General features: G+C 39.9%; 1 protein-coding gene across 20 annotated transcripts in view; it reads left to right on the top strand.

Annotated features, from left to right (window-relative positions):
* The window catches only part of camk2d2 (calcium/calmodulin-dependent protein kinase (CaM kinase) II delta 2), a 41,919-nt gene that overhangs the window by 11,072 nt on the left and 4,366 nt on the right, over positions 1-26,481 (top strand). For 3 of the 20 annotated variants that reach the window (XR_004897053.1, XM_031285983.2, XM_031285984.2), the window contains exons 3-20: positions 9,867-9,926; positions 10,898-10,952; positions 12,418-12,483; positions 13,107-13,179; positions 15,044-15,146; positions 15,321-15,404; positions 15,634-15,728; positions 16,107-16,229; positions 16,476-16,559; positions 16,794-16,836; positions 21,309-21,349; positions 22,575-22,634; positions 23,999-24,043; positions 24,477-24,525; positions 25,042-25,140; positions 25,681-25,701; positions 26,064-26,139; positions 26,241-26,335. Coding sequence is in view for 19 of the 20 variants with exons in the window: in XM_031285983.2 (XP_031141843.1) it covers positions 9,867-9,926; positions 10,898-10,952; positions 12,418-12,483; positions 13,107-13,179; positions 15,044-15,146; positions 15,321-15,404; positions 15,634-15,728; positions 16,107-16,229; positions 16,476-16,559; positions 16,794-16,836; positions 21,309-21,349; positions 22,575-22,634; positions 23,999-24,043; positions 24,477-24,525; positions 25,042-25,140; positions 25,681-25,701; positions 26,064-26,139; positions 26,241-26,335 (1,272 nt within the window). In the remaining variant the exon portion in view is untranslated. The remainder of the gene's footprint in view (positions 1-9,866; positions 9,927-10,897; positions 10,953-12,417; positions 12,484-13,106; positions 13,180-15,043; positions 15,147-15,320; positions 15,405-15,633; positions 15,729-16,106; positions 16,230-16,475; positions 16,560-16,793; positions 16,837-21,308; positions 21,350-22,574; positions 22,635-23,998; positions 24,044-24,476; positions 24,526-25,041; positions 25,141-25,680; positions 25,702-26,063; positions 26,140-26,240; positions 26,336-26,481) is intronic. The other 17 variants (XM_031285992.2, XM_031285991.2, XM_031285993.2 and 14 more) reach the window with 13 other exon arrangements.

Raw genomic sequence — 26,481 nt, 5'->3', positions numbered from 1 at the left:
TTTGTCTATAAATTTGAACCAGTAGTTATATTAGTTATCAGAAATAGAAATTGCAAACACTCGATATCAGCATGGAACCAAATAAACATATTATCCTTACTGTATGTGAGTAAATTTTAAGTTAAGTGCTTGACAATATTATGTAGGTTATGATTGATACAAGAGGCCAGAAATCAGATGACCACCATAACTTTGTCAATTAGAGTGAAGATACAAACCGAGGACAGGATGTTTAAAGTGAACATCACTCCAGAGCCACACATGCTGGCTTGTCTGTCTCTTCTTTTTTTGTGTATTTGACTGTTTGTTCTGTCTCTATTTATGTCCCCGTCTCTTGCTTCTTTTCCCTTTCACTTTCTATATCTGCCTGTGTCTTCTCTGTCTGTCCCTAAATCTGGTGTTATTAGGTTTACAGTACGCCAAACTACAAAAGGCAAAGAAAACACACACATACACACAGAGCAGTACGCTCTGCTGCAGTGCGGTTGCAGACACAACACATCAGAAACTGACTGAAAGAGAAACAAGCAGCAGTGGAGAGAGACAAAGAGGGAAATATTGGGAGAGTTTGGTGGGGTCTGGTTTGGAGTTTGTCTGGTGGTGGCAATGATTTGCAGGGTAAGAACAATGTGTCAGCAACTTTTCAACACAACACTCTGAAGTGGAAGCAAACAGGTCCCTGAATCTTGAATACTCCTGTGTGAAAGAAGGATGATTCAAGTCAAAGCAAATAACAAAAACAAATGTATAAAGTAAGAGGAACTAATCATGTGGATCACCAGTAACATATATGCCTGCCATTTTGACATACATATGTCCTTAATTACTTTTTGGGGGTTATTTTGCAATAAGGACTACTTACCTGCAGGACAACATTGCCATCTCCATATTCTTTATTCTAGTCATAGTAGCTTTCGTAGTTTTAAAACATACTATATCAAACTTGAACAAATGTATAGATGTTCTTTAGAAGAGGACTTAAATGTTTGCTTTTTATCATTCATTATGACTTAAATATGCAGTTCGTCTCTCTTCTTTATAAACCCAGAGCACATCATAACATGTGGGTTTATCTGATAAGTGGTTTATGACAGCAGAACATTACAACATATCACACCATATGCTGTGTTCAGCAGCTTTTTTTTACAGCAACTTTGCGTCACTCAAAAAACTGATGAGAACCAATGCAAGTAAAGTGGTGAATGTATTAATAACTTAGCAAAGAAATGCAGTTCCTCTTTATATTTTTCTGGAAGTAAATGACTTGGTAACTTAGGGCAATATCATTTCTTCACTTTTTTCACTTACTTTTGTTCACTCCACATTTAATAGGCTCAAATGAGAGTTCTCTCTCTAGGTCTGGGTTAAAATAATCAATTCTCCAATTTAAATTGATCTTTTTTTGAGTGATCTGATATTGATTAAGAAAATCCCAAAATCGATCTTTTAACATATGCCTTTTCACCATGGATGTATAAGGGCATCATATGACACACAAACGGGTGTTCGTGTCCCGGGAGTACTACTTAAGGGGACTGTGATAAGTATATCCATTAGAATACTCATATAATTCATGAATATTAACTGCTATGTCTTTTTATACTCTTATTTTCTAATCCTCTTTTCTCATCTGGTATAAGTAAAGCCCTATTAAGGCCTCAGTGTTTAATGTCAGCTCCTGAAGTTTTACAGTCATTCACCAAGTCATTACTCAAAACAAAATCTTTTTTTCTAATCTAAACTAATCGTTTTGGTGCCTATTCTTAACAGTTGTCACCTCAGGACAGCCACATTTTGTCAGAAAGAGCTCATTGCTTACCATGGTATAGTTGTATAGTTGTTTCACAAGAATGTTCTTCAACATGTTCACTCTACTCACTCTACAGTTGCACCATATTGTGTTGATGACTGCTGTAGTTAGTCAATGACTGCCATGTTAGTCCTGTTGAGTTAAAAGTACTTTAAAAATACTTTTTGGGGATCAATTCTTAATGTAAACATGAACCTGGTGCATTATACAAATATATTCTTGCTTGTACAATTTACAGAATCAGTTCTCTGAGAATCTATTTTATATCCAAGTTAAATTGGTATTGTAACTGAAATTTCCCTAATCTAATTGATCGAATAGGAAAATGTAATCGGGACCTTGTGAATCAGAATCGAATTGATTCGGGAAATCATTGGCGATACCAGCCCTAGAATTCATTCGCCTTTAAATGAACTGTGTCTATTCTATAGCAATATATAATTACCACAGAAGCTTTTGAGACAGTTTTGTGATTACCATTAAAAAAAAGACCATCACTAAAAAACACTGAGCATTTGTTGCTACTGCACTGCATCTGTTTCTATTAAAGTAAGATTTCACAGCAGATCTCTTGGATTATTTTATGTCACAAAGTAATATTGTGATATGATATTTCTTGGCATAAAAGCAGACTAGTACGGTGGCCGACAGGGGCAAACGCCCTGCAACTTAAGAAAACACATGCGAATAGACAAAACACAAGCAAATTAAGAAAACATCTTCATTAATTTGACAACACGTGCAGCATTCAGCAAACGCTCTGCAAATGCACACAACACAACCAAATACATAAACGCGCTGCAAATAAAAAACGATGCAAAAGAAAAGCACACAGACTCCGAAAAAAGAAGTGATGCAAAAAGAAAAACAACTTCATTAATTTGACAACACATGCGCAGCATTCAGCAAACGCGCTGCAAAAACACAACCAAATACATAAACGCGCTGCAAATACCACAACACAACCAAATACATAAACGCGCTGTAAATAAAAAACGATGCAAAAAGAAAAGCACACAAACCCCAAAAACAAATGCAAAAGAAAAACGCTGCATCCAGATTACACAACGGAAGTTCTCCAGGCCTCTAGAGGGAGCAGCTAGTGGAACAGCTGGATTTTCGAGAGAGAGAGAGAGAGAGAGAGAGAGAGAGAGAGAGAGAGAGAGAGAGAGAGAGAGAGAGAGAGCCGGCGGGGCACGTTCAATCTCAGAACGGTGTGCACTGTTGTGAAACGGTGTGCAACTGCTTTGAGATCATAGACTCTAAATATTAAATCTATGTTTGAGATCTGTTTTCTCTCGTTTGGTGGGTGTGTCTCGGCTCAGGTCACAGCTGATACTCAATCAGCAGAGACGTCTGTAAACTCGTGGTGATAAAACATTTAAAACTGCATCAGCGTTTAATGTTGACGTTTGTTTAAGCCATATTACATGAGAGGGTGTAATTTCGAGGTCCGAAAGGCGCATTACTGAAGTATAGGCCTCCTCAAGTGTAATATTGTGATTATACAACAACGGTTACCAACAAAATAGGTGATCAATCTGTAGTCATATTGTGGAGCAATTCGCTCTTGAAATACAAAAAACAGACAGGATTTCTAGTCCCGCCCTGTTTAGTAAACCAGCCGAATTACCGTGGGATTTATCAAACTGAATAAATCCCGCCTGCACTTATAAACACAAAACTGCTTTGCTAACTCCATCGTGTTGTAAGTAAGACTTCTGCTGAAAAAGTTATTAGTTATTAGTTTATGAGTATAGACTATGTATATATATATTAATTTAATATACAGTCTATGGACGGTAGGCATGAGACGGGAGGTCTCCAGGCTGCAACCATACCCGACGGGGAGCGCTCTCTCCCCGTGGGGTCGAAAATCCAGCTGTTCCACTTAGCTGCTCCCTCTAGAAGCCTGGAGAATTTGTTTTCGGGGTTTGTGCGCTTTTCTTTTTTCTATTTGGTTGTGTTGTGGTATTTGCAGCGCGTTTATGTATTTGGTTGTGTTGTGTGTATTTGCAGCGCGTTTGCTGAATGCTGCGCATGTGTTGTCAAATTAATGAAGTTGTTTTTCTTTTTGCATCGCTTCTTATTTTGGGGTTTGTGTGCTTTTCTTTTTGCATCGTTTTTTATTTGCAGCACGTTTATGTATTTGGTTGTGTTGTGTGTATTTGCAGAGTGTTTGCTGAATGCTGCACATGTGTTGTCAAATTAATGAAGATGTTTTCTTAAATTGCTTGTGTTTTGTCTATTGGCATGTGTTTTCTTAAGTTGCAGGGCGTTTGCCCCTGTCGGCCACCGTAGACTAGCAATAGAAAAACAACAACTTCAAACATGTTTAACTTCATTGAAAAAGTGAAAGAAAACAACTTTGACTGAAGGAAAGCAACTCAGTATATTACGTCTTAATCACCAACTGTCATGGTCTTACTTTATACATGAATAGTCATTTACTGCTAACATACATACAGACATTCAGACACACTGCTTAGATCAGGCCTGAATGATAAGAGCTGACTAGGGTAGCTTTACATTTGTCTGCACAATTACATTTGCTTCACATTATGCAGAAATGCTGCTGTCATTTCTAACTATGTAAGCAAAAAGCACACACACACACACACACACACACACACACACACACACACACACAGGTACATGAATGTATTGTAGTGCATTTTTGTCAGCAAGTCACAACTCGTCAGTTTAAGACTTTTTGAGAGTGAGGCAGTTTTCAAAGTTGACTGCAGAAGAAGTTGTGGAAGGTGTAAGGTGTGATGTTCTAATCCATTGGAAAATAAAAATGCTCTGACAGGCTAACATACAGACAATCAAACCTCTACTCACACATTTTGTGTGCTCTAATCCAGACGTGTATACTTTGATGTTTGAAAAGAGAACTTGCAAACTCAACATAGAAAGGACCAGGCAAAACCCAGCATCCTTCTTGTTATGAACAATAGTGCTAAAAACCTGAGCAGACCTCAACCAAGCTGCATTAAAACATTCACAAAGTTATTGACATGTTGTCAACTATTGGGCCATTTTACTAATTTAAGCTAGTGTCTGTAGACTCTCTAAAAGAGCTATGACACTAGAATTGATAGGTTTCTATCAATTCTAATCTAATGTCTAATGTAGACAAAAAATAGTATGGCTTTTCATATTCATTAAAGTGTACTGTGTGCACTTATTTTAATCTTCTATAATATAAGCATATTGGCACTTAAGTGTTGCAATTTAGGATCTGTTATCCCTTTTCTACTTTCTATGCTAATACATGTTCACAGTCTGTTCTCTTTGTGCTAAAGGTTAAATGGTTTGATATTCCAAAGGAGATGTGTTATAATTAGATGCCTTTATAAAGTGTGTATGCTACCAAATTAGTTACTTTCCTCTCTGTAGTTTGATAGTTGTGTGTGAACTCTCGATGTCTGCCATTTGCATGCAAGGCTGGTTCCACTGCAGAGGAGAGGAGAGGCCTGACGCTCTGATTGGTGCAGGAGTTGCTAGACAACAGATGTCCAGCTGGCTGGGAGGTGGACTACCTGTGGAGGAGGGAGAGAGTGGAGAGAGAGTAAAAGAAAAGTGGAGGTGGAAAATGATGGAGAGAGGGAGTGAGGCTGTTATATGACAGACATTTACACTGTACAGTGAGTTACAACACAGCGAAAAATACCACTAACCCAACATGACCACATATGTACCGGCTTTAAAGGCAGTATTAGCATTGTGTTCTACAGTAATTGCTTCAAAGAGAAACAACTTTGTCATGTATCAACATTAGAGCTGTAATCGGGCCTGAAAAGTTCGGCCCGACAAGGCCCGAGCCCGACAGAATTCGGCCCGAGCCCGACAAGTACATTTTGATTGACAGATTTTTAAAAGCCCAAACCCGTTTACAGCCTGACTGTACAAAAGGCCGTCTATCAGCAGTGATTAGAGTGCATGTCGGAAAATAGCGCGGACACGCTCTTCACGCCGCGAGCGGGCACACGCACCACTCGGCGGAAAAGGGAGAGAAAGCAAAAAGAGACTGCGCCGCACGCACACAGCTCTTTTGTCTTCCGTCAAGCTTCCGTTTTTTAACATCATTTATTCATGACTAACGGAGGCTATAGGCCACATGGAAGTTGGAACAAAGAAATAAAATAAGTCCTCCAGAAGCCAGCCTCTGTTTCACCTCCTCAGCATCCATTTTCACGCTAATCAAAACGCTTCACCTGACCGCTCATTTACTGCGCAACTCGGAGCGCAAGCCCGAGCCCGGCCCGAGCCCGTGTAACATGATAGAAATGAAGACCGAACCCGACCGAACCCGACCGAACCCGTCGGGTTCGGGCAAAGATCTTCAGCTCTAATCAACATTATTCTGTGTTTCTCCTGTAGGCCTAAAACCACAAAGAGTATTGGTTATTACAATACTAAAATTTTATCAAATATTAAAAATAATCTTACTTAAAATGTGCAAACTGGCACAATTTATTAATGTTTTCAAATTTGCCAGTGGCTGATAGTACAGGAAATGGTTGATGATGTTAATAATATGTTATATATGAACAAAGTTACTACTTTCCAGGTGAGGCTAAATTGCATCCCTAAATATTGTTTTCTTTTTATGGTAGATCTCTGCATTTGGAAGCTCTGATATTCAAACCTGAGAGTCGGCTGCAAAGCATTGCATTCATAAGACTACATCTAAATAGGAAAGTCAATTTTCCTGCTGTATACGAATGCACCACTCTGGAAGACTTTCTATATTTCTCACACTTCCATATACATCACCAAAGAACAAAAAATGAAAACACAAAAATCTTATTTTAGTGTCTGGTGATGTTTCTGTGTGGGATAGGATGCCAGATACATTTTACAGTACGTAGGAGAAGGGCTGGGGGCTAAAAATGTGGACCAGGCTAACTTCAGCGGAGTACTGTATGCTTTCTAGTAATTTCTCTGCTGTAGAACGCTGTCATGATGAACTATGAAGTCAATGAGGAAGGGAATCTGATTGTTTACTGTACATACAATAACAAAATATTGTGACTAATTATTGGTGTCTTTAGAAAAGATAATGTATGTATTATATATATATATATATATATATATATATATATATATATTATCATCTATTCAAACATGTTGTATAAATTATAGTATGCATAAGGTAAAAAGAGAAAAGCATGTACTTCAACAATGCAATGCACTTTGACACTGTTAGACTAATAAAGGATTGATATATAAGATAAAAAACAAAGTGCTAGATTAAGAAAACTGAGGTTGATAAAATCAAATGTTTAACTCTGCAAAGGAAAGAAAGTTTAGACAGAGAGAGGCGATTATGTGTCATTAGTAACATGGTGAGGCAGAGGCTGAGATAGAGAGATTAGTGACCTTGCTCAAAGGGTCCTGCTTATCATGAAACGATGGCTGAGCTGCCCTTGTTTCTGGCTCTGTCTGTCAGGATGTCTGCCTCTCCGCTGTTGTGCTTGTCTGTAAAACTGGCAGTATGCTTCAAACAAAATTGAAATTGTCGTGTTCTCACCGGCATTATGGCGGACTTGCAATCACACAAAAGAGTAGCACTGGGGTCCGTTTGTTGCAGCGTGTGCAGGTCTTCTTCACCACCCCTGAAGCAGGTTTACACTACCAGGTGATTAATTGTGCTTTACCTTTTGCCCTGGGGTGCAAGTTTCCTGTTTATTAACATCTTTGACACTCTCCAACTTAAGTTGATGGTTTATCGTTCATAGCATTGTCTCATTTGCGGTACAGATTGTAATGTCACTTGAAACAAATCTGTGATTTGTGATATACAGCTATATAAATAAAATTGACTTGAAACTGACTGGCACGCATGCACCTCCCTCTTTATCCAGGGGTTAGGGATTGAACATACCATCTCCTTTTCTGTTTTTTTTTTGTGCCTGTAACTAACTGTACCAGGGCAGGTTTTAAATTAACTTTTTATTTTAGCTCTAACTGTAGTGAAGCCACAGCTCATCCTGTATTTATGTTGCATTTCACTGTTGGGATTTTATTCTGGCTTTATCTCTCTCACTGCGACTGATAAACTCCACCCTCTGGTGTGGATGAGCAGTCTTTTTAGTCACAGTGAACATACTGTGTTGTACTGGTATTTTTCACCGAGCATTTGAAAGCACGGCAAGTTCCATTTCGTTTAAAGTATACTGCGGCCCAAAGTTTACCTGTGGTCTGCCTGTCGATTCCTATAGATACACTTCTCTGACACAAACAAAGAGATACCTATATCTATAATGGTACCACGTTGCCTGGTGTTCTTTGTTGTTCTTGTATCTGAGCTGCAGAGTCCACAGTTTCCATAGCATCCAGAAGAGCAGATGAAGGAGACACGGATGAGAGTAAAAAATAGGTGTCCTATTTTATTCGAAAAAAAGTTGAACCTGCTGCTTCTCTTTCCCTCACTCACATTCTCTCTCTCTCTCTCTCTCTCTTTCTCTCTCTCTCTCTCTCTCTCTCTTGCTCTTGCGCTCTGTCTCCCGAGGCAAAGCTAAAATGGGTCGCCTCAACGCCGTGCTGCAACACTACTTATAACGACTGCTGCTCTCACTCAGTTGTTCCGAATCAGAGTCACTGGACTTTGGTGTCTTCTGACAGGGAGATAGTAGAGTCTCTTCTTGTTTCACAAAGTCAGATAAAATCAGACTGGCCTCATAGAGGAGAGATGTGAGATTCAGCCTGTCTGTGGTCACATGGAAGGAGTACAGTAACCCTTATACATGTTGCTCTTTGAAATTTGGTGGTTTGCTGATGGCAAGCACGCATGCAATATAAAGTGAAATAAGCAGAATATACAGTATTTAAGTTAAATGTCCAATGCTGAAATTAGGTACACAATGTTCACTACCAATCCCTCATGGTGTGGTACCAGGCAGCTGTTTTCAGTGGCAAAGCTCTAAAACAGTGTACAGTGGGGGGTTTTAGTGTTAAGCAGGTAGTGTACAGTGGTGTACAGTGGGGTACACTACCTGCTTAACACTAAAACCCCCCACTGTACACTACCTGCTTAACAGACAACTGCAAACAGACATAGTTAGCAACTAGCTGGTGAACACAGTGGAGCATTTAGCAGCTACAGAGCCAGATATTTCCCTCAGGTGTTGATAGAGACCAAAGCAGAGTTAGAAAAGAGTGGATATTAGACTTACATTCACCAGGTGGTCAGATACACAGCTCCAAACATATCAACTTTATAATGTGACATGTCAGTGTTGTATTCAAAGTGGCTGAACAAATCAGTTATTGCTGGTTTTATGGTCTGTTTTTGGCTAATCAACTGAATGAAATAACTGACCAATCAAGGTACTTCATGACGTGATGGATACAAAAATCCAGTAATGCTGTGACAATATTGTCATTTAGTAACTCATTGCATCATTTGCAACCATACTGCATGTGTCTCTCAGTGTGTATTATCACATCACCAGTCTGCTGTAAGTGAACAAAGAAATGAGCAAGAAAACCCTAATGATCTTTACATTTAGATTTGGCCTTTGGAGATACAAGTACTTTTTATCTTTGCAAGTTTATTTTGTTCTCAGGGCAGCAAAACCTGCAGGCAGCAGCTCATATTAAGTCTGACACCAGAGGTCAATATGAATCCACTGTGGCTGCTCACTCTGTTTGTTGTCCACTGTTGCCTGCCTGTTTGTGGCACACAACCAAGCACATATCAGGTCACATTATTTTTGTCAAGCATTTCAGTTCTGATAAGGAAAAGAACGGGGCTGGCACAAAGCCAACACACACACACACACACACACACACACACACACACACACACACACACACACACACACACACATACAGAAGTGTGGATGTCAAGTACAGAAACACACACTGACGCTGACAACAACGTCCAAACACTGCGCTGTGTCCTCCACTGAGTCAAAACAAATTTGCAGCCAACCTCATGTTCGATAATTCAGAAAGCCAATCATAGCAGGGAATAATGAAGAGCATTAAAAATAACATGTCTCTGTTTCTCTCTGTGTTTGTGTCTCCCCTGTTTTTCTTTAAGATCATCAAAAGCTGGAGAGAGAGGCGAGGATTTGTCGTTTACTGAAGCACACCAACATCGGTGAGCTGCGAGTCCTCGATCTTAACATAAGCACACACAAGAACGAACACTGATACAAACGAAAACACATATTTTGTTCAGGTCTCTGTTGAAACCTGCTATGGCTATTCATCTTCTAGACAAAGTTATGGAGGCGACAAGTGTGTGTGTGTGTGTGTGTGTGTGTGTGTGTGTGTGCATGCGCGCAAAGGTATCTAATGATGATGTATCTGTGTGCTCTCCCAGCTGAATCATCAGAAAGACACAGGGACCCTATGCCCTCTCTCTAAACCACTGACCCTTTACACTCTTTCCTTCTCATTATACCTCTGATAGAACCTGTCTCTCCTCTTTGGTCTTTTCACACTCATCCGCTTATGCTCTTTCTTTTCTTCACTGTCATTATTTCAGATTAGCACCACAGCTGCCATTCCAGTCAGTTTTCCAAGATAACGTCTGCTCTTATAAAGTTTCTACCAAAAACTATGATTGAACATTCTGACTGCTTGGCTTTTACATTTTAAAAAGAGGGTGTGAAAATGAAATTATATATAGCAGGGCCATTCAGGATCAAAAGACAATGCTCAGTGGGCTTAATTTGATTGAAGGACACATTTCAGTCTTATTTATTTTTCAGAAGTGATTGTGGGGATGGCAACTGTGCTAATAAACCTTTTCAGAATGTATCCACTTTTAATAACAGAATCAATCATCACATACAATTGAGATAGATTATATTATGCATTGCGAACTCATTTTGCTACTGGATTTAAACTTAGTGCTTCACACTACTCCTTTAGACTACATTATCACTTACTTCTGATAAGCTCCACAACTAACAATCTAACTATGAGGCACAGCAGCACAAAGGAAATTGTGAATAATCAGTATTGGAAGTACTTGTATAATATTGACTGCTTACTGTTTCATTTTGTTTTTTTCTTCTGTCTTTTCCTTTTTTGTCGTGTGTTTTTGTTAAATCTCCTCGACAGTACGACTCCATGACAGCATATCAGAAGAGGGTTTCCACTATCTGGTGTTTGATCTGTGAGTAACAGAATCTCACACACGTTCTCTGTCAATTGTAATAGCCTTCCAATTTCACGTTTTTTCCTATTTTTACTTTACCTTCTAAGTTGTGTATTTGTGTAAGGTTAACACTGTTTCTGGGAATATCCTTAGTTCTTATGAAGCTGGATTGGGTTGGACCTGTTTTTCGTATAGTTTGTATGTTAAGTCCTTCCTAAGTATTAGGTTGTTTTAACCAGTGAATTACTAAACCAGAATGTCTAGTAAAGACTTTATGAGAATTCATCTTAATCTGTTGCTAGGACATCTGCAGTTCTGTCCACTATGTAAACAGAAAGTCATTGCAGCATTACAAGCTGTAACATACTACCAAAAATATATATATGTAAATGTAGGTATTACTTTGTAACTTTGTGTTACACACACACACACACACATACACACACACACACACACACACACACACACACACACACACACACACACACACACACACAGATGAGACGTAACGAAGTACAAATACTTCGTTACTGTACTCAAGTATATTTTTCAGATATTTTTACTTTACTATTTATTTTTGTGCCGACTTTTTACTTTTACTCCTTACATTTTACAAAATTGGCTCGTTACTTTAGTTTTCAAATAATTTCAGTTACTGTTATTATTTTTCGCGTCATCAATACCGAATTCAGTCTAATTGGATGGGAGTAATGTACGTTGCACTTGACGCACCACTACGACTCAACAGATTCAGCGGCATTCATTCGCGGCAAATCATTGCGGCGTGATGGTGGTAACATTAGCACATAGTAGTATGGATGGCGACATGATTGAAAATGAAGAAAACGGAGATCCCAGAGATTCGGCAGAATGTGATGTTTTAGGCCTATTGGCAGACATTCATTTAAAATGTAGGCAATGGCATATAAAGAGCCTTTTTTCCATGTCCACTGAAGTTTCTCAGCTTGCACTTCAGGTCCAGGTAGCTTTGCATAAAAAATGGTTGTCATTCGCAAGGCTACTTTTACTTTTATACTTTAAGTAAATTTCCAAGCCTACCCACCCGACACAGCGTTTGTTCCTGGGGAGATGGATCCGTGCGCCCCGCCTCCTGTGCGCCATGGATGTCTGAGCCTCAGCAACTACTAGCTATAAAGATACAATGTGCCTGTTCCCAGCATTAGCACAACACTTGGTTAGTTTGTTACCTGTGACGATATATGCTAAATGTAAGGTCTCTTTCACATTAGCGTGTGAGTGACTGACCTATTTGGGTGCGTTTTGAGATGCCTGATGAAGATCGATGTTGTTGTCTTTTGGGTCGAGTCGCAAGACAAGTCTGAAGTCTTTTGGGTCGAGTCCGAGTCAAGTCTGAAGTCAGCTGTTTGTGCGACTTAAGTGCGACTCGAGTCCCCCCCCCCCACACACACACACACACACACACACACACACAAACTATAATGATTTATCTGTCTCTCCACAGGGTGACAGGAGGAGAGCTGTTTGAGGACATCGTAGCCAGGGAGTACTACAGTGAGGCGGATGCCAGGTAACACACACACACACACACACACACACACACACACACACACAGTGCTGAGCACAGCAGCCATTATGCATCTCTGTCTGTTCCTGGTGTGTATATTTGTGTGTTTCACATATGGTCTTCTCAAAGGTGTGATACAGCTCCCTTGTCTCTGAGGCATCTCATAGATTCATTTATAAAAGTGATTAACAACATATAGCCTGCGGTATTAATCATACACAGCCTACCTTACACCGCCAGCTCTGTGTTGAAATACTTTCTCCCCAGAGAGAGAGAGAGAGAGAGAGAGAGAGAGAGAGAGAAATAGAGAAAAAGGGAAAGGTAGTTTGTGTGTGTATCTGTGTATGCTTGTCATAGAGACTGTATAGCTTTGGATTGTCTACAGTGTAATACATTAACTCTTGTGAAAAATGACTTACCTTCATGTGACTTCATGTCACCTGACAAGAAAACAGCATCATACATAAGCCTAATTACAGTGTCATATGATACATTGTTCCTTTTCTCTTCCCCTCAACTAATTTCCCTCATCTTCTCTTCTCTGCCTTTCTTCTTTTCCTTTTCTGTCTCTTCATCCATTTGTTCCATCACAATCCCGTGCTTGTTCATTACTCTGCCACCCTCAGCCACTGCATACAGCAGATCCTCGAGAGTGTCCATCACTGCCATGTTAATGGGATCGTCCACAGGGATCTGAAGGTTTGTACGACCGCAGCCACGGCTGCAGCCATGTTCACTCCTGACTCTCATTCAGAAAGACCCAGTGACTCCCCTCACAATCCTTATCCTTTGCATCCACACACACTTTGCATTTTTTTTTAATTTTTTTACAATCTGTTTGATGATCAAACTGAAGCCGATAATTGTCTTTTCATCATAATGATTTGTCACAATATTCCATTCTTTCTTGTAGAAGCCCTAAAAGCTTTGAACAATTACGAAAGCTGATTAGAACTTGACCTCAGCTTTGAAATTGGCTACAATTCTGGTGTGCAGAATAAGATTCAAACCTACCAAACGGCAGAGACTTAAGGCTTGGCAGCTATATTGTTACATTAAAATGTTGTTGAGTCGATATTCTGGGCTTAATGCCCATCCTGACAATGTCAAGAATAAGGATCCTCCTCTAATTCTACCCCTGATGTTTCAGAGAGCATAGTGTCTTTATGTGTGTGTGTGTGTGTGATTGTGTAGTACTCCGAGTGCAGCGCCATGGTGACAGGAATAAGAGCAATCAAAAGGAAGAACCTCAGGAATGATAAACATTTGCATAATTATGTAAAAATGATGTTGAGATTTGAAAGATGTTCCAAGGTCATGAATACTCTAATGATTGTCTGTACTCTTATAACCTCCCAAGAGCATTTTTATGTGGAGGGAAAAGGGGAGATATAGCAAGAGAGCTCTATTAAATATGTTCAAATGTGAACATGTAACTGTTGGTTTATAAGACTTGCAATTGGTAGCAGTAGCTCAGTCTGTAGGGCGTTAGATTGGAAACCAGAGGGTCGCTGGTTCAAGTCCTCATATCAACCAAAGTATGGAGATGGACTGGTAGCTGGAGAGCTGCCAGTTCATCTCCTGGGCACTGCAAATGTGCTCTTGAGCAAGGCACCGAACTCCCATTTGCTCAGGGCGCCTGTCCATCGACAGCTGCAGCCCCCTTCACTCTGACACATTAGTGCATGTGTGTGTATTTCAGGCCTGTGTGTGATGTGTATGCTAACTTGTGGGATTAATACATTATTATTTATTAGGGGAGATATCCTTTTTTGAAGTTACTTGAGGTTTTCAGATGCTTCATAATTAGTCAATCATTATGTAAATGATTATGTAGATGTTGTCCAGTTGTCAGTTAGTCATGTTGAGGCATATGTCTGCCATATTCTGACTGCTCACAGGCTATCTGTGTTTAGAGTCTCTAAATGTTAGGAAATTTATTATTCATTAGAGCACACTGTCTAACTGGCCTTAGGTTAGCAAAGACCTTTCTGCACCTGCGTCCGTGTGTGTGTGTGTGTGTGTGTGTGTGTGTGTGTTTGTGTGTTTGAGAGTGTGTGCACGTGTGCTTGCATGTATTTATGATTATGCTATCCTGTGTTAGTGTGCGGTGTGTTTGTAGTTACCCATATGTGGCTAAGTCACTTGTTTTTACACCAACATCTCTGTTACACCACAGCCCCCTCCTGTATCCTTCTCCCTGCAGTGTGCACTTTGTTCCCACTCATGGATTGGTGTTGGTGGTAGCGCATCATGTCTGTTACCAATTCACTCGCTCAGAATCCATGAGACTTGGGGAGCAAGTCCACAGCTCCAGCGTGGAAAATGTCCTTTGTCTGTTAGAGATTTGGTCCCGTGCACATTTATGTTTCTCTGTCATTTGTGTGGCAGAAAGGGAGTTGCCTCAGACACTGATTTAAGAGCAGTTTAGCATTGTTGACCCCTAATAGTTTGGATTAGGATTTGGTTTGGCTAATCTGATTTTAGATCTGTGTCTGTGGGCGGCTTGTTCCCAGAGCGTGTGACCTCTCACCTCTAACCTGTTTGACTCCGCCCCCCCCAGCCTGAGAACCTTCTATTGGCCAGTAAGCTGAAGGGGGCGGCGGTCAAGTTGGCTGACTTTGGGCTGGCTATCGAGGTGCAGGGGGACCAGCAGGCATGGTTTGGTGAGTATTCATCCATCCATTTTTCAACCTGAATCAGTTGGTCAATCAAGAAACCAACCAGTTAGTCAGTCTATCTATCAATCACTCATTTAGTTATTTGAGAAACAGCCTATCACTAAATTGCCCACTCCTGCCTACCATTCCACATCTACTACCTCCATATCACTCCTCCAGGTTTTGCCGGCACCCCGGGCTACTTGTCTCCGGAGGTTTTGAGGAAAGACCCATATGGGAAGCCAGTGGACATGTGGGCCTGTGGTAAATAACATTCAAATTCTCTTGACTCTGGAGATAAAACCTTAGTCTATGGCTTTGTCTGACCTGGTCAGGTGTGTGCAGAAGAGTATTCTGCACCAACACTGCAGCTTCATGTTGTTTCAAGTGTTTAATAGTAGTAAATTATATATATTTCTTTGCAGTATACAGTACTAAAATATATTAGTATTTTCTGTTACCATGCTTAACTTACCATGTCGCTTTCTTCTAGGTGTGATTTTATACATCCTGCTGGTGGGCTACCCTCCCTTCTGGGATGAGGACCAGCACCGCCTTTACCAACAAATCAAGGCTGGGGCCTATGATGTAAGCGCTTACACACATACAGTCCAACCTTGGGCTGTCATTTGAAAAAAACAACATATTATTATATATATTAACATATTTTGTAGATTTTTTAATTATAACTTAAAGAAGAATATTATAGATGATCTGGATCGATTGTCTTGCTGCATCAATTCAGTGAAAATGATGTTAAAATAAAAAAGTGAATACACGTATTTAGTCCATCTCTTTTCTTCCGAGGATGGTTGTTTTACTCATTTTCTGTCTGTTTACTTATGTTATTCAAGTTTTTTGTTTCTCCTCTCCCTTGCCTTGTTTAAAATCTAAAAATGCTTGACTTTGTCCCTACTACCTTTGTCTGTGTAATGAGCGTTTGATACTCCCTTGTTTTTTGACTAGTTCCCATCCCCAGAGTGGGACACTGTAACTCCTGAGGCCAAAGATCTGATCAACAAGATGCTAACAATCAACCCCAGTAAACGCATCACTGCCGCAGAGGCCCTCAAACATCCCTGGATCTGCGTATGTGGCACACAAACAACAGCGATGCAGAAAAACACAAACAGATTTACAGATGCAGACACAGCAATAAAGACCCACATATTGATAATGATAAACGATTATAGGTACCGTCTTAGGTATGCCATCAGATCCAACTTGTACAAACACACGTAGTCTTATTGCCCACACATGCACATGCATACATTCTTGCCATCCATTGTTTCCATACTCTCTTAATCCTCAAATACTCTCATCTTCTTCCTGCAGCAACGGTCCACTGTAGCTTCCATGATGCACAGGCAGGAGACTGTGGAGTGCTTGAAGAAATTCAATGCCAGGAGAAAACTCAAGGTGAGACGTCTGGTAATCCTTCATGTTTCTATTTATGTAGAACAATCTATCAAGCCATCATTCTCTCTCCCCTCTTCCTCAGTCAAGACTTTACTTTTCTCTAAAACCTTCAAGTTTCCCTTTTGCTGTGCTCCTTTTCCTTGCTGTGAACTTATAATCAATCTTCCTATTTCTGTCTCTTCCTTCCTTCCTTCCTTCCTTCCTTCCTTCCTTCCTTCTTTTCTATCACTGCAGGGAGCCATATTGACCACTTTGCTGGTCACAAGAAACTTCTCAGGTATGTCTCTCTCAGCCTGGTGTACAAGACCTGGTTACCCAAACATATCTTATAAACAAAAATATTTATCTTAAAGAAACAAGAGGCTTAAGGGGGTCTGTGGTCTCAGAAGACTTTTATTTTATTTTTTATGTTTCTACCACACTTTGCTTAGATCTAACAGTTCACCCTTTGCTACAAATTTACCAGCGAATTCCGGTAGGGTACTCAAGACATGTATACATGTTAATTTTGAGGATGGCTGAGCTTTCAATCCTTGTCCTCCTGCAACTCAGATCCGACACAGTGCCAGGAGTTCCTAAAAGAGCTAAACCTGCCTCTTCTTGATCCAGAGGAGGCAGAAGAACTGGGTCAACCTATAAATTTAGAGGAACTTAAATCAGCATTAAAAACAGTTAAAAAAGGGAAAATACCGGGGTTTGATGGAATTCCATCATAACTTCTTCTACAATACTTTGACATATTAGGACCTATCATTTTACAAACTTTAACCTTGGCCATAGAGATGGGCACTTTTCATCAACAAATCAACTCTGTCATACCCAAAAAGGGCAAAGATCTTACGGAGTGCTCAAACTACAAGCCCATCAGCCTCATTGGGGCTGATATTAAGCTCTATTCCAAAGTCTTGGCACTCTGCCTAGAACGCTTTATTGAGAAGCTAGTCCACCCCAACCAATCAGGTTTTATACCAAAGCGTCACGCTGCAGACAACATATGCAGATTGTTTCATGTAATAGAAGAAGCCAAAAACCTTCCAACAACGGCAGCAGTTTTATCAGTGGATGCGGAAAAGGCTTTTGACCGCCTAGAGTGGAACTACTTGTGGCAAGTAATGGAGAGGCTTGGTTTGGGGGCCAACTTCATTGACATGGTACACTTTATATATGAATCCCACGGCCATAGTCTCAACCAATGGCTTGCATTCTCAGCCATTCCCCATCGAACGGGGCTCGCGACAGGGATGCCTGCTCTCTCCCATGCTATTTGCAATCTCTCTTGAACCATTGGCCCAAGCCATAAGGCAAAAAAAAATATGTAATGTCCAGATTAAATCCAATAACAGCTCAATATCGTTATTTGCAGATGATACTTTGCTGTACATCTCTGACCTTGAGAACTCTGTTCCAAAACTTCTTAAAGTGCCCATATTATGAAAAAATCACTTTTTCTGGGATTTGGGGTGTTATTTTGTGTCTCTGGTGCTTCCACACACATACAAACTTTGAAAAAAATCCATCCATGCTGTTTAGAGTGAGATACAGTTTCTGAATGTGTCCTGCCTTCAGTCTCTGGGTGAGCTGTTCAAAATCGGCACGGCTTGTGACGTCACAAGCCGAAACGAGCAGGCTAACCGCAACCATTAGTTCGTAGCGTTAGCATGCTAACGCTATGGCTAACGCTAGCATGCTAACGCTAGCATGCTAACGCTAGCATGCTACCTTGTTCTCAATAGCAAAGCACTGCTACAACACACAAGTTCACCATAATCTACAAAAGAACTACTTACATGTGCGCCCTCATTTAGAAGTCTCCCAGCTAATCCTGCCTTGTAACTGACCGAAGTTGTAGAAACAGCCTTTCTTTTACTGTCTATGGAGCTAGCTAGCTGACATGATCTACATCTGAGCTACTGGGCATGTGCAGTGCAATCAAAGATAGTACAGAAGAAGAAGAAGAAAAGAGGTCTCACTCTGTAGCTAAAACAGAGACCAGCTGAAAAGAGGATCTGCAGCAGTGAGAGAGAGCACTGCAGTACAACAAAAATATGGTGTTTTTTGAAAATTAAACCATGTAAACCTATTCTGGTACAACCTTAAAATACAATTATGAACCTGAAAATGAGCATAATATGGCTGCTTTAAGATCTTCAACTTCATTCATTTGGCTATAAAATTAATTGGAATAAATCTAATCTTCTTCTATTGAATATGTGACATCAGCTATTAGTGGTACAATACCAACCCAAAGCAAAATGACATATTTGGGCATCACCATACACACATTGCTACAGCGAGTTGTCCAGGACAACTATGAAACTATATTAAGTAGTGTTCAAAGGGATCTGGCCAGTTGGTCTGCGCTGCCGGCATCGCTACGGTCCAGGATTGCTGTTGTTAAAATGAACATAGTTCCTTGTGTGAATTTCTTAAGTGCAATGATCCTGATCTTAAGCCCACCAATACATTTCTGGAAGAAACTTGATACCGTAATTCAGCAGTATATTTGGAATAATAAACAACATAGGCTAAAATACTCTACCCTACAACGTACCACAAACACGGGAGACCTGGCCCTCCCCAACCTTAAAGTGTATCACAGAGCCTTTCAGCTACGGACCCTTAGAGTGTGGATGGACCCCTCATCTACACTTCCATGGAGAGAAATAGAGCAAAACCTCACTGGAAGTCTAAGACTGCAAGACCTGGCCTTTGCAGGTGTGTGTCCAAAAAAGTGTATGTTAGCCTATGGCCCTATTATCACCAACACATTGACCAACTTTAAACAGGTGGAGGAGCAACTATGCCATACCAATAAGTGTCATTTGAATACCCCAATATGGCACAATGCACACTTAATGTCTGGTAACAAGCCCTTTGCTTGTAACCAGTGGCGTGACAGAGGTATTTATACTTTAGAACAGCTATTCAATGAGAAAGGTATGTTTAGTTTTGAAGACCTGAGAGCTATATCTTTTATCTTCGCTTAAGATCAGCCCTAAAATGTTATGGAGTGCCATGAGGAAACAGTCTTGAGGCACACCCAGTCATTAAATGGTTTGTTGATTTTTCTGTGATAGGATTAGTGTGTAGGATTTATGATAAACTGATGAACAAACTGGAACTTTTCTGCATATGGTCTGGGAGTGTGAACAGGTGCATGAGTGTGGAATAAAACAACATCAATAATATCTGATGTGATGTTGAATTCCTACTGACACAATTGTCTTGTTACTTAACGATGACTCTAAATTACACCTGGTTGGGAGAAATTTGGCTAGCTGGCTCAACTGCAACCAAGAAAATGATAGCTCAGGGCTGCCCCCACCCTCCCCCCCCACTCACTTTGTATAAAACAGTGGTTGGCATACTTTCTGGACATAGTTATGCTTGAGCTCTCTACAGCAAGGATTAACAAAGCTAAATCATCAACTATCAACCTATGGAAAAGTGCAGCAGCACAAATATCAGACCTAATGACCTCAGCGCCACAACAACTAGATGAGAGTGACTAGGCAAGGTGTGATTTCTGTTTGTTTATTTGTTGTTTTTTAGTTTTTTTCCTTGAGACCGCAGAGGGTGAGGGGTGGGCGAGGGTTTTTGTTCTTGTGCAGTTTGTATTTCTCTGTTCTGTTCTGTATGTTTGCATAAAAAAAATACAATAAAAGTTGATCTAAAAAAAGAAAAAGAAACAAGAGGCTTGAAATACTTCTCAGAGTTAGTAGTTTGGTTAGGTATGCTTTGAAAAATGCATCTTCTATTCATGAGGAAAACTGATCAGAGGCACTAAAAAGTAGGTAAACCTAATTTAGAACGCCTTTTGGTCTGCTTTTCTATAGAACAAAGGTGATTCTGGCTTAAATGTGCCACTGGTAAACAGAGCCATCTCTTTAGCTGTTACTCATTCACTTTATCTCGATTTTGCGCCCTATCATACCTTTTTGCATGCATTTTTTTTTTTACCTATCTCTATTTTCTCAGGCTCTTATTAGCCTGCTTTCTCTCTTCATTACAGTAAAATACATTAGTGCATTTGTGTCTCTTTTTATTCATAATTTCTTCCTTTTTCAAATTTCTTTCCTTCTTTTGTTTGGATTGTGGTTTCCATTTGAGGTAAGATTGTTTTTGGAATGACAGGGAAATATGCAGGGTTGGGCCCAAATAAATAGTTGTGATGTTTAATTACTCTTCTTATAGTCAATCACATATGCATGAAGATGAAGTGTTTGGTATTCAAAAGAACAAAATTGAAGCTCACTCTTGCAAAAGTGCCAATATGAAATCAGAATGAAATTTAGACAAGGATACAGCATGCATTTTGAAATGAAATCTAGTAGTGTTTGGATTATTTTATACCATGAGAAATACAATGAGAGAAGAGTGGTGGGATTGTATGTGTGGGTGCTAGTGGATAAGTGCATGTGTATGTGTGCAAATGTTAATTTAGGAATGCTGTCTGGGCCTATTGGAGATAGGTAGATTACCCCTTTCATCACTTGCTAAATAAACACCCAATCAACCACCCACCCTTCAGCCCTTCACATGTGAATTAGTATGTAGTCGGAGAACAACATTGCATAAACAAAGATACCATTCTACGCATCTGTTGCATTGCATTATGGATTTTGCACCTGGAGTTTGAAGATAAGCACAGTTGACTGATGCTTGCTGCATGTTAGTGTAGCCTCAGGCTCAGGACTCTGTTTGTGAACTTTCATGCTGAAGTGTTGTCTCTTGTTTTCCTTTCTACAGCAGCCAAGAGTTTGCTCAACAAGAAGGCAGATGGCGTTAAGGTGAGTTGCTTTGGACAATGAAGTAAATGCGTTGTTATTTGCATTTGTGTGCTGGAACGTTCAGTGTCTGAGGAGATAATTCTGTATAATTGTTATGCATTGTGCACCTAACAAAATCATCATTCAGGGACAGTCACTCCAAGCAGTGGTGGGCAATGGTTGTTATTTCTTAGCTTGATCTCACAGTTCCTTCAATAGATAGTTGGACAAGTATCTACATCCATATGGATAGAAAAGTTTAAAGTTGGTGGAGGGTCTGTTGGCTTAGTTTCCTATTTTATCATTGGTCAACCATCAAATACTTTTTTTCTTACCTGATACTATCTTATCGGACAGGGTGGGTGGTCAAAACACATTTAAACTGCTGTCCTCTCTCCTGATTTCCCCCATGTTATATCTAACAGCTTCCTTTGTATTCTCCTAGGTCTAGCAGTTTACAATTCAATCAAAACATGCTAACGATGAAGAAATTTGGTCTTGCAAACATAAGCAGTTTCCCTTTGACTACTTCTGATCATATTTCCCTATCTTCACCACAGCCTAGTTTTACTTTTACTGGCCTCTTGTGCTTCTGCTTCTGTCTAAAGTGGAGCTTTTCTCAATACTTTATAAAATACACAGAATTCATGAAGAGGTTGTGGTGTCTTTGATAGTAATGCTGTGATGCTGTATGGAGAGGAATTCACCGACACTGATCTTGATAATAAAAGGTTTATTACAATCAGAGATTCAGCATCAATTTTACAAACTCCTGCAGAGAGCTTGGAGAATGACCAACCCAAACCTCAAAATTTGCCGCTCTGCCTTTTCTTTGTGTGCACACAGCTTATATCTCAATGCATTGTATTAGCATAGGACGTGATTTTGTAAGTATACCATTGGACCAGATAACTGACCAATCAATGCCTGTTATCTGGCACAACTCCAAAAAAGGTCTCTTCTGTCTTGGGGGGACCTCTACTCATGTTAACAATTTCCAGATGTTCTCAGTGTAGTAAAGTTCATGCATCTCCTTATACCAAGAACTTAAGTCAAAGTGTATAGAAAGTTATAGAATGTCAATATACCACAAGGTCTTGTTTGGTAACAATGTAACATCACATCTTTGGGACACATGAGTTGGAAAGATCTCTTATTGGAATGGACCGTAGCCAGAGTGTATGTGTACAAACGTGTGTCTGAAAAGAGTGTGTGAGTCATATCCCCTCTACACTGCCCCCTGCAGGTCAACAACAAAGCCAACACAGTGACCAGTCCTAAAGACACTGGCCCTGCCCCTGCGCTGGTATAAGCACACAACTTCTTCGACACCCACACCTTCATCCACAAAACCTTTAACACCTCCCCAACTCACATCCACTGTGGAGGAGGAACAGGTTCACCCTTTTACACGGGTTCAGAGCATATAATGTTTGATCTCAGCCTTTGCTTGATAAGATTTAAATTATTAACCAGATATATAAGACTAAAGAAAATGGGTGAAACAGATCAACTTTAGGCTATCCCTGAATGAAATTGTGTGTAAAAGCATGTCCCAGCTCTAGCATATTTGAGACAGCTAACCATAAACAAAAATCATAATTGAGAATGATGTGTTCATTTCTTCATATACAGTAGCAGAGCATGCATGGAGCATACATAACTTGGCCAGTTTGGATTTGCTGGATCTGTATATTGTTAATGCTGCTGAAACAATAAGCATTTACACACGTTTGGTTTGGTCTTTGACTAGTGTAGTTTTAAATCTGTAGATAGGGAGAACCTCACCCCCCCCACCCCCTCCTCTCTCCTTCTTTACACACCTACACCATGCATGTACTTCAGTGCTATCATATTTGCATTTGATTGTAAAAGTAGCAAGGGTGTGTTATTTTGGGTTTGCTGCTCATATAGAGAAGTTTTTCTGTGCATGGCTGGCATGTGAGGATGTCACCTCCTTAGGCTCATGATAATGCTACATTCCCAAGTGATTTGGCTGTCACTCATTGGCTTGTGCATGGTGTCTGCTGACTGGCTGTCTACGTCAGGGCACATGGCTGTTGCTCTGCATGATGTCAAAGGCTTTCTGTTCCCCCATTTGCTATCAAGATGATTACGCATAAACACAGACATCTTTCTCTCTCTTTCTCTAATCCCTTTCTCTCTCCATCATCATGTACACACACACACACACACACACACACACACACACACATACACACACACACACACACACACACACACTCACAGGCTGCTGATATTAGTGTAATCGGGGTGAGTGATTAGAAGGACTAAGCTGGTCATCAGGATCGATTCCACAAAAGCCCAGACGTCTGATTACCAAGGCAGGCCATTGTAGCTGATGAGAGAATGGAAAGACACGAACAACAAGACATTGAGCAATGTCAAGTCGGAAAGAGATAAAAGCATGAAGAAAGAAAAACAAGTGGGCACAGACAATTGAAGAAGGGTTTATTTTTCATTTGATGTCAGATGCATTGTGATAAAATAGATAGATAAATAAATAAATATATATATAGATAGATAGATAGATAGATTCAATATCTGAACACACAAACACATTTCCTTCTACAGTTTCTGTGCACTCATATATGTTCTGTCCTTCTATAGTTATTTCTTCCCACAAGTTCTCTCATTTGTTTTCTTTAGGAACCACAGACAACTGTGATCCACAACCCCGTGGATGGAAATAAGGTATTACAATAAAACTACCATTTTCACTGTTAGTTGCATGATATCAAAGCTGTTTGCTCCCGTACTTTAGGCCTTTTCATTTATTTCAATTTCAATTAATAGCAGTAGCATCTCCCTCGACCAACTCTAAAAAGCCGATATCTTGTACTGTTATATAATCAACTGTTCCTGGTGGCCTAGTGGTTTAAGCCCCTTACCATGTAATCTGATTTAAACCCAGCTGGGGACTTTTGTTGCATGTCATCCCTCCTTCCTTGTCTCTTTTTTTCTGTCAGCTGTATTGCAATAAAAAAAATGCCCCCATAGTACTTAGTTGGCAGGAGCATTTAAAAAATTTATTTTAACACTCATTGATATTACAAACATACATTGTACTATATCATTATCGATGCACGCATTACATATACAAACTGTGTAGGTTGTCATTCTCCAGGAGTCCATTGAGAGTGCCAACACCACCATTGAGGATGAGGATGTAAAAGGTAGGGACATTTGTGTTTTTGTCTCATTTATCTACTCACCCACGCTGTGAGGTTACAGTAACAGGTAACAGTCGGTCCTTCCAAATCAGACTGTTCATTCCTTTATAGGTTTTTTTCTCATTCTGTTTTGCAACACAGTTAAAATGCACAGCAAGTTAACACCTGCAACCTCCCCCCCCCTTTAGCTGTCAACTCCTCTTGCAAAATGCTGTCCGCCCTGTTCTTTATCTGTCCTGCCCTCACGTGCATCCTTAAGTTTCTCCCATCTTATGTCTGAGGAAAAAGCATTTGCTTCTTCAGGTTTTTTTTGCATACCTTTTTATGCTTTCATTATAACTAAATGTCTCTCTTTTCTACTTTTTTCTTCCCCTTCTTATGTTTTGTTGAAAATATAAATTTTCTTATCCTGCCTTTGCTCATACATACATAAATACATATGTATGCCCTTATCTTTGTTACATCCCATACCAAACACGTGACACCCAATCACACACCCGTCCATGCAACCGCTGACAGCCGTTCGTCTGGGCAGCTTAGTGAGTGGTATCTTGAGCTCTAAGAGCCGTTCCTCACAGATGTCTGACTCAAGACAGACTCCCACCTCCTCAGTTCAGAGTAAGTCAGATTGACGGTCTGTTTTGTTCCCCTCCTGTTACCCAGTCATTAGTGAAGGAAAGTGATCTCTCCTTGTAAAGTGTCTTAAATCCTGTGTTCCTGATGAACAAAATAATTTCCTCGGCTTAGATAAGTGGGTGTTTGATACAGTATATGGTGTGAGAATTTTTGTCCATTTAATGCACTGACTATCCTTTCTCCAGTGAAATAAAACCTGTTTTTGGCCCCTAAATATCTGCTTGTTCCATCCGATTTATTCTTCTGTATTTCAATTGTAAGAAGATGCTCTTCTGCTGTATATTTGTGTCTTGTATACACAGATGCTCTTCTCACTTCTCTATACGTCCTCTGTTCTGACTTAACCAAACATTAAGTCTCACACAGTAAAAAGCTGACTCACATACACAATCATGTACACACACAGTGTTGTAGCTTATGGCTGTGAAAGCAATGGCGGTGAAATACTGATTTATATTTGTCTTTTACTACTAACATGTCTTTTTGTTGCACAAATTAAGTAATTGTTTTAATATCCCCCAGCCTGCACCAATAACAATAAAGGTAATTGTCAGCATTACTTAGTTAAAACTACTTTTGTAGCAAATACTTGCATCTGAGCATTGGTTTGTCTTTGTTCATTTTGAGCTTTGTTGGTGAAAGGAATCATGTCATCTTGCATTTTCCTGCCTGATATCATTATTGGTCATGGGAGGCTTTCTTGTTGTTTTGTTACTCAGATATAAAATAACAAAAACATTTTTTTGAGTGCCTTCCATTTCTAATAACTTTGAAATCTTGCTAATTCGTAGACTAGAACCCATTTGAAGCTGATTTGAAATCAGATTTGTCTGAAACACAGTAACAGCTAGCCATTTTTACATCGGTTTGTGTAGTTGATGATGTTCTGTGATGTTGTGTTGTAGCTCGCAAACAGGAAATTATCAAAGTCACTGAGCAGTTGATTGAGTCTATCAACAATGGAGACTTTGAGTCCTATGCGTAAGTTTTTTTCTCTCTGAATTTGTACAGTAGGATCAAAATGGCTGATGATTAAATTGCTGATGTCCTTTGCTGATTCTCTATTCTTTTTGGTGTAACAGGAAGATTTGTGATCCTGGTCTAACTTCCTTTGAGCCTGAGGCCCTGGGCAACCTGGTGGAAGGACATGACTTCCATCGGTTTTACTTTGAGAATGGTAAACATTAATCATGACTTTTTTTTTAGCAGCATCATCAGGGCAGCTGTATGTGGCCTGAAACTGTCACATTTTGCTAAATAGATAAATAAAATATCTAATTAGACAACCAACAGAATTGTTCAGTTAAGAAGGAATTTGTCACG

The sequence above is a fragment of the Sander lucioperca genome, chromosome 4 (genome assembly GCF_008315115.2).
Source record: "Sander lucioperca isolate FBNREF2018 chromosome 4, SLUC_FBN_1.2, whole genome shotgun sequence".
Classification (NCBI taxonomy): Eukaryota; Metazoa; Chordata; class Actinopteri; order Perciformes; family Percidae; genus Sander; species Sander lucioperca.
Note: the sequence above shows the minus strand (reverse complement) of the source record. Positions and strands in the feature narration are given on the sequence as shown.